The sequence below is a fragment of the Cyanistes caeruleus genome, chromosome Z (assembly GCF_971803275.1).
Source record: "Cyanistes caeruleus chromosome Z, bCyaCae1.hap1.1, whole genome shotgun sequence".
In the NCBI taxonomy this organism is placed as follows: Eukaryota; Metazoa; Chordata; class Aves; order Passeriformes; family Paridae; genus Cyanistes; species Cyanistes caeruleus.
This window is the reverse complement of record NC_141732.1, coordinates 6,484,815-6,492,919: the sequence shown is the minus strand read 5'-3', so window position 1 is coordinate 6,492,919 and position 8,105 is coordinate 6,484,815. Positions and strand designations below refer to the sequence as shown.

Below are 8,105 nucleotides of genomic sequence, written 5' to 3'. Positions count from 1 at the left end.
TTAAACTGAAGGAGTGCTTCCCAAGCAGATTTGGTCTCATCACCTGTCACTGTCGGACACGAAATAAGTCACACAGACACAGCTCAAGAGATGGTGAAGAAGAAGCAAACTTTATTTCTTCTCTCACAATTTATAGCTTTCTGACCATGGCCAGGGATTGGGTAGTCAGCATAACACCTTTCCAACCACACTGGCCATAAGAGACGTGTAACAGAAGGAATGCATACATATCTATGTTTATAGTTACTGTCCTGGGAAAGTTCTTTAGAAACTATGTCAACAAGCTCCAAAGCTGAGTTTTCAGGGCGACAGTCACCCACACAGGGAAGCAAAGGGTGATACAGCAAAAGCTGTGTGTGTGCATAACTTAAGTTGATACCTCCCTGCAGTGGTTTTCCCTTTGTAAAAATGAGTGAAAATGGCAGTGCAGAAGTTAAAGCTGCATTTTATGCCCTATTAGCAAAACACAGTGCCAGACCTTCTCTGGGAGGGGAAGAGTGTGCACTTAATAACTGGTTTAATTTGGGAAATGTAATTGATAGAATATGTTCCTTACAACATGAAACAAAATTTAAACGGGGCAAAAATATATACTCTGCTCAGTTTTGGGAGCTTGTCTTACAGAAGCTATAGAAACTCGCTTTAAGCAAAGAAGCAAGGAAAGAACTATTATAGACTCCCTTCAAAACCTGGTTGAAATTTTGCAAAAACAATTAGATGAGGAAAGGAATGAGATCCACCTGTTGCCAGTGGCCCAAAGAGATGTGTTAAAAATTCAAAGTGGGCTTACTCACCAAAAGAAACAGAGGAGAGAGAAACCCCTCTCATTAATCAAATTTACCCTCAAAAAGAACTAACCGATGAAAAATTGTGGGGAGCACTGCTGTCCTAGCTGGAAACCTTTAATCAAAACAGAATATAATGATATCAATGATGAAGATATTGATCCGCATACAACCACTGAAGAAATCCTGTACACTGCCACTGAATTGGCTAAGTTGAAAAAGGCGTACAAGCATTTCCCTCACGAGTCAGAGACAAAATATGTATTGTGATTATCTCTCACTGGAGGAGATCAGATTTAACTGACAGATGAAGAAGCCATCTCAATTTCTCAACAGCAGGAGACAGATGTAACCCGTGGTCCCTAACTCACCGTGCAATTTATTGGGCAGCAGGGCTTAACCCCTGGGAAAGAGGAGACTTATAGCTATAGTTGGTACCCCTGACCAACTACTGGAAGACATGCACAAAGCTGCCTGCTTGCAAATGATACATGACAGAAAATCAACTACTGGTTATGAATCACCAATGCAATTACTTGTGAAATGATGAGCCCTTTAATTTGAGGCCTTCCAGAATCACTTAAACCTAGAGCAATTCTCCTTCAAAAAACCATAGCAGCTCTAACTCCTGTTGTTGGCACTAAAATAAAAGTGCACTGTGGGGGCCGAGGAATCGAGTGCTGGTGATCCCCTGCAGATCTTCATCATAGGCCAGAAACCCTTTGGTGTTACATGTTAAACTCTTGTACCCCATTGGTGTTCTTCCCTGCCATTCCACCTTGCTACTTGTATCCAAGTTTCCCCTGCCTCTTCCCTATATAAACCCTGGGGGTTTTTTTGGGTTTTGTTTTCTTTTTTTTTTTTTTTTGGTTTTTTTTCCCCAGTTGAGTGGAGCTGCTGTGCTAGCCCCCTTGGCAGGGGGCCCTGCACTAATAAAGGCTGATTTCTCTGTGGTAATTGCTGGCCAGAGCTCTAGTCCTTTTTCTCCCTGCATTGCCTGGGAAGGAGCTGCTGCTTAGCAAGTCATCACTTGCCAGGCCAGGAGAGGAACATGCCAGTGCCACTAAGAGCCGTCCTGTCAGGACCCTTTTTCAGGAAGGTCGCAGCACCCCCGACATCCACCCCGCCACAGCAGTGCACCATTACTGTGATTTAAAATTAAATCCCTTTGTGTCCTTTTGCACTGAGAGATCAAACGAATCTCTCATGAGGTCCACCTGTGTTAGCAGATCATGACAGAGCCCTCAGCAAACCAACCAGCACACACACAAGGACACAGATGGCACTTCCTGGCTGGGACAGGGCTTGTGCCTTCAGCAAAAACACCAGAAGCCAAGGGTTTCTGGCCATTTTCCCCGCACCATTCCACGCCTGGGCAGCTTGCCGAGCACAAGCCCTTTTCCCCCTCTTCCGCTATACCCTGGTACACCATGGGCAGCAAAAGAAAGCTCCTGGGAGTCTGTCTAACATAACATATCCTATATTTATATACTAAAGAAAAACAAAAAGAAGAAAAGAACAATCTTGAAAAAAAGGGAAATCTTTGCCTGCTCATGTGGCCCCAGCAGACAGAGCCTGCCAGATCAGCTCTCTGCAGACCTCCAGCAGCACAGCCAGCTGAGGTCCGATAGAGGAGGCCGTGACCTCCATGCCCTGCGGAGCTGATCTCGCAGCCTCTGGAATGTGGAGATCGGAGCGGGGTCTCCTGCCCTCAGCAGGCACAACGTCTGAACTGCCAGGCTTCCGACCTCCAGGCTGCTGTCATCCATCGTGTCTTCAAGGGCTGGAAGAGAGACAAACAGATCCCAGACCTGCAAGGGCCCCCGGAAAGCCCCCTGCCAGAGCCATCCCAGCTGGCTCTTGCCATGGCCAAGAGGGAGCAGGGACCAAGGGGAACAGCCCAAAGCTGCGACCATGAGCACCCCACGTGCCCCTGAAATCTCGGTGTGCTCTGCCCACGCTGCCCCTCATCCGCACATTGAGCAGAGCCCTCCGCAGCCAGGCCAGGACTTGCAGCTCCCCCCGCCAGCCCCGCTGACAGCCCGCTGCCCTCACTCACATTGGTAAATGAGCTGCAGCTCTTTCTTCTGCCCCATCAGGAGCCGCCCGGCAATCCCTGGGAATACAGAGCCTGTCAGGGCCCCGGCGGCACAGCTCCCTGCCAGCGGCGCTGCCAGCCCTGGGGCCACACGCCCTCCCGCCCCGGCAGGGCTCAGCCCTTGCCGCATCCTGACTCAGCCCAAGAGCACGGCTGCCAGAGGCCGGCAGCAGCCCCGAGAGCAGCCGGGGCTCCAGGGCGCCGGGCCCGGGGGCCGCTGCCGGGACAGCAGCAGCCGGGGCCGGGGCCGAGCTGGGGCGGGGAGGGAGCCCGGGCTCGTGGCTCACCGATGAACCTGATGGCCGCCGCTCGCAGGGGCTCCTGTGGGTTCTGCAGGTATGGCAGGGCCCGGTGCAGGTGCTCGGCCGCTCGGCTCTCGTCCTGTGCCAGCTGCAGAGAGAGGCAGGAGGGAAGGGTTGGCGCGGGCTCTGCCCCTCGGCCGGGCGCTGTCTGCGGCCAGCCCCGGCCTCCCGTGGCCGCCCAGCCCTGAGGTACCGGGCAGCAGCCGCTGGTGCCGGGCTCTGGAGGGGGCAGAGGGCCGGCTGCTGCCCGGGGAGCCGCGGTGCCGGCCCGACCCGCAGCCCCAGTGGCTCGGGGCTCCATAGGCAGCCGGCTCGGGGCCACAGGAGCCTGGAGAAGAAGCCGTGCGGCCCCCGGCTGCGACACTGGGCAGGGGCGCAGCTGCCAGCCCCATACACCGAGCGCCGGAGACGGGTCTTTTCCAGGCTAAGGCTGGGCCTTCCAGGCCGTCCTTACCAGGACCTCAGCGAACTTCCACAGTTTCTCCTTCTTCACGGGATTTCCAAGATCTCTCCTCTTCAGGAACTTGGCCATGCTAAGCAGTGCTCTCTGAGAGGCCTGGAGAGCAGCAGAGACCCGCAGATGGCCCCACAAGCCAGGGCACAGGACCCGCATTCGTGTGCCAAGGCCTGCAGGAGGCTGCAGCCAGCAAGGTGCCAGGGCAGGAGGCAGCCGAGCCCCCTGCCCGGGTGACAGCAGCAGCCCGGGAGTCCTCACCTCTGCTACACGCTGGTTCTCGTCATGGCAGTGGAAGAAGAGTGGCAGCAGGCTCTGGCACATTTGTGTCTCCAGGGCTTCTTTTTCCATTTCAACTAAAACAATCACCAACGTTTGGAAGAGCAGTATGGACACCAGCTGCACCTGGCTATTATTCTATATGGAAGGAAGAGGAAAAACCTCAGCCCTGTCGGCACGGGGCTCAGCAGAGCACAGGCCTGGTGCACCAAGTGTCCAGGCAGCAGCCAGTGGTCTTGGCTGGGGGCACAGAGCCTTACGTGGTCAAAGAGTGGTGGGAGCACCTCAGCCAGCTGCAGGGCGATGGGGCTGGGTATCAGCATCTCCTTGTCCAAGACTACAGAGCTGAGTACCATGATTGTCATCCTAACTATTTCTCCATCTGCGTCCCGCAGGAGCTCCACAAGCCTTTCAGTCAGGCTCCACATCTTTTCATTCTGTGTGGAAGACAAGTCTGTGAAATGCCACCCTGCTGCCACAGGGCCAAGAGGCCAAAGGCCTGTCCCAAAGCACTCAGGCAGCTGAAGCGGAAGGCAAGAGAGCTGCCAGCAGCTGCCTCGGTGCCCAAAGCCCAGCCGAGCCCAAGTGACTTTGTTCCCCAGTGCAGCTTCTGCCACTGCCCACTTCTCACCATTGAGGAATCATCACTGAGCTTGAAAAGGGCTCTGAGTGCTAGATGACGCTTGTCCCTGCACTCGCTACTCAGGTGCCTTGAGAAGATTTCCAGGAGCCTGTTAGCACCACGTTCACTCAAGTCCAGGTAGTCCAGGATCTGAAAGGCACAGGACAGTGACAGGGGAGCCAGCCGGCAGGAGCAGGAACCACACAGGAAACAGGGCCCAGGCGGCAGCCCAGGGCATGGGCACCGTCCCAGGCAGCTGCAGCTATGAGAGGGCAGAGAGGTGGCAGACAGCTCTGAAGGGAGGCAGTTCTGGCCATGGGGCTCACCTCCACAAGGAATGCCAGGGCAGGCAGATCCCAGCGTGCCTCCTGTGTGCTACGAACCTGGAGCAGGTAGCGAGCAATCCGGGAACACAAGCGTTTGGAGACACAGGATATCTCCCTTCCAGGGTGAAAAAGTAACCAAGACTATGAGCCAGAGGGACAAACATCTCCCAGGAATGACTGAAAAGTCCTGATCTTTCACCATGATCCTGCAAGGGGATCTGAGCCTTTTGGGAGGTGACTGCTCATGGGAGCCTTCCTCTCCCAGCCTTTTCCAGTCTCCTTGGTCATCCCTTGGTGATGAGGCCCTTTGGCCCTCGACAATTGGGACTGTAGACACAGGGCAGCCTGGGCACAGGGCACAAATGCCAGAGGCAGTGGGGAGAAGGGGTCTCACCTGGCCAGCAGACCCACGGCATAGTGGTGGGTGTCGGCACAGAGCAGCGTGTCCCAGCCACACTTGCGTTCCATTGACAACACCACTTCATTACAGCGCATTTGGCAGAGCAGGGACTTCAGGGTCTGCACTGCAAACCTGTGTGCACAGCAAAGCCCAGGTCATACTGGGAGCACTGGCTCCTGCCCTGGGGACATGGCAGGGACAGGAGGACTGGGATGGAGCACCTGCAGGGGCTGGTGGCAAGGCCGTGTTGCTCCTGGCATCCCTTCCAGAAGGCATTGAGATCCTCTGATATATCCAAAGTGCTGAAGAACACTTGGAAGAGCAGATGCACAAAGAGGCGGGGGAAATACACATTCACTACCCGTGGGACACAGGGCACCTGAAGGAACTTCCACATCACCACTGTTGCCTGCAGAGGACAAAGCACCCAGGGATAGTGCCCAGTGCCAAGGTATCTGTGTGGCAGGGCCTGAGCGCGGCAGGGCAAGGCCAGGGGAAAGCCTTGGGGAGCTCCACGCCTGGTGCCCCTGAAGCTGCCCCTAGGCCAGGTTTCAGCCCAGTGCCTGAGGCAGGCAGATGCGGTGCAGGAAGGAGGAAACAGAGCTGTTTGAGAGGCGGTCAGCCATGGGGTGAGCAAAGGCCAGTTGCAGAAACTCACAGTCAGAGCAAAGACACCCGTGTTGTCCCCATCAGAGGTGCACTTGCTGTGCTCTGGCCAGGTTCTCAGCACATCGAGGAGTATCTGCATCACTGGCTCCTCAGTCCTGCTTGAGCACATGATGGTCTTCCACATGGTCACTGCAGCTCTGTGGGGTGACAGTTCTGTCTCATGGGGATCTCAGACACATCCCCGTGGCCTGGGCAGCAGTGTCAGGGGGAGCTGAACTGGCTGCCAGCTCTGCCTCTGCCCGCTGCCCCTCGCTGGCAGCGGCACCCAGGCAACCCAGCCTGTGGGGACAGGGCCCTGACGGGACATGGCATGGCAGCAGGCTCAGGGGCCAATGGAGCAGGGCTGGGAAAGGTCCCAGATACACAGGACCCTGGAACTCTCTGTTGGTCAGACACCTGGGCCAGGCTGTGCAAGCTGATGTGCTGGGGAGCCCTGAGCCCTCTGGGCACATGGGCCTCGTACCTGTCACACGTTGGGGCCACACGCAGGAGAGCAATGACCACGTCAGCGGGCTGTGCCTCGGTCAGATCCAGCAGGGTCCTGCCCAGCCTGGAGTCAGCAGACTCATTGGCCATGAGGCACTGGTGGATGTACCTCACCATGGCAGGTACCTGGAGAAAGCACAAGGGGAGACTTGGAAAGCTGCCAGAGGGAGTCAGGAATGCCCCCAGCTTCCCCAGAGAAGTGCTTCCCTTGTCACCACGCTGCAATGGCCTCAAAGGCTTAGAGTGATCAGCAGGCGTGGCTTGGGAGGCCAAGCGATCCCTGGAGGATCAAACCCTGGCCACAGGCTGCTTACTTGCTCTGGAATGGAAACACCCTCCTCCAAAATGAATTCCAGCATGGCAGCACTGGTGTCGCTGGTGTAGACGTCACCATCTTCCATGGACCCAGTGCCCATGACGCTGGTCTCTTCCTGCCAAATGCGCTTGATGAATTTGCATGTTGGGTAGGAGAAGGAAGGGTGGGAAGAGAGGGATATTGCATGGAGTGTTCCAAGCATGGTGCTGAGCTGAGCAGTGCCAGCAGGCCCAGCCCAGTTGGGGATGGCTGCAGGTACCTGTGCAGGTGTTTTGTGGAAGAGGCCACAGGCAAGGTCCCGCTCTTGTGTCTGGTCCACGGCTGCATCTGGCAAAGAGTGAGAGCAGCCAGAGCTGAGGGGCTGCAGGAGTGGCCAGAGAACGCAGCCCAGCCCTGGGCTGTCCCCAGGCAGGGACAGCCCCGAGATGCCCCAGGGGATGGAGCACGGCCACTGCTGGAGGGGCAGCCCCAGCCCCACTTGTGTCCTGTCCCTGGGTGTGTCTCCACAGGATAGGGTGGGATGGGATGAAATGGGATGCAATGGGTTGGGATGCGGCAACCAGCCTTTTGTCCCAGCTCTGCCACTCACCCTCCTCTAGTGGCTGGAACTCCTGCACCTCTTCAGTCTCCACTTCTGGGGCAGCTCCACGACCTTCTTCCTCCTCCTCCTCCTGCTCCTCCTCCTCCTCCTCCTTCTCTTCCTCATCCACCCAGGCCAGCTTGGGCACTCTCGGGGGTTGCTGCTCCAGATCTTCTCCAACACTCTCCCATCCTTTCCATAGGAACAGCACCAGGGGATGGCATGGCATGCAGTGGGATGCGGCCAAGCTAGCAACAGGCACTAGTCCTAAGGCCAAACTCTGCAACTCACCCTCCTCCAGCGGCTGGAATTCCTGCATCTCTTCAGTCTCTACCTCTGGGGCAGCTCCAGGGCCGTCTTCTTCCTCCTCCTCCTGCACCCAGGCCAGCTTGGGAACTCTTGGGGGTCGCTGCTCCATGGCAGTGCCTGGATTTATGGTACTTGCAAGAGAGATGCCTTTAGAAAAGCTCCGAGGCAGGGAGTCCTGCAGTTGTGCCTGGAAGGCACCTGCAAGACTCAAGTCCTGGCAAGACTGCAGGACAGCAAGTTCTGCACTCGGGTCTTGAGGGCTCCTGCCACAAGGACAGGAGGCTCCTCCTCAAGGATTGTGCCCTGGTCTCAAGGGCAGTAACTGCAGGGATGGGCAATGCCTCAGAAAAGCTCCGAGGCAGCAAGTCCCACTGTCTGCCCTCGAGGGCACCTTAAGAAGATAAGCCTCGGCAAGGCCACAGGTCACCAGTCCTGCAGTCTGGCCTCGAGGTCACCTGCAGGAATGACGGCTCAGAGAA

At 56.4% G+C, this 8,105-nt stretch overlaps 2 protein-coding genes across 3 annotated transcripts; both read right to left on the bottom strand.

Moving 5' to 3' along the window:
* Positions 1-2,249: 2,249 nt before the first annotated feature.
* Positions 2,250-4,911, bottom strand: LOC147648041 (uncharacterized). The gene is made up of 8 exons (XM_086867859.1): positions 4,867-4,911; positions 4,550-4,690; positions 4,179-4,355; positions 3,901-4,056; positions 3,640-3,741; positions 3,171-3,273; positions 2,845-2,901; positions 2,250-2,568 (listed from the first exon to the last, which is right to left on the bottom strand). The coding sequence occupies exons 2-8, from the start codon at positions 4,550-4,552 to the stop codon at positions 2,369-2,371; spliced, it is 798 nt and encodes a 265-aa protein (XP_086723985.1). The 5' UTR covers positions 4,553-4,690; positions 4,867-4,911; the 3' UTR covers positions 2,250-2,368.
* Positions 4,912-6,618: 1,707 nt separating this feature from the next.
* LOC147648040 (uncharacterized) lies at positions 6,619-7,801 on the bottom strand. Of its 2 annotated transcripts, none has more exons than XM_086867852.1 (4): positions 7,609-7,801; positions 7,327-7,509; positions 6,997-7,064; positions 6,619-6,864 (listed from the first exon to the last, which is right to left on the bottom strand). In XM_086867852.1, exons 1-4 carry the CDS (start codon positions 7,733-7,735, stop codon positions 6,652-6,654), a joined length of 591 nt encoding a protein of 196 aa, XP_086723978.1. In that variant the 5' UTR covers positions 7,736-7,801; the 3' UTR covers positions 6,619-6,651. The 2 variants fall into 2 exon arrangements, with proteins under 2 accessions (XP_086723978.1, XP_086723979.1); XM_086867853.1 differs by having other exon boundaries at positions 6,620-6,852.
* Between the last annotated feature and the right edge of the window lie 304 nt (positions 7,802-8,105).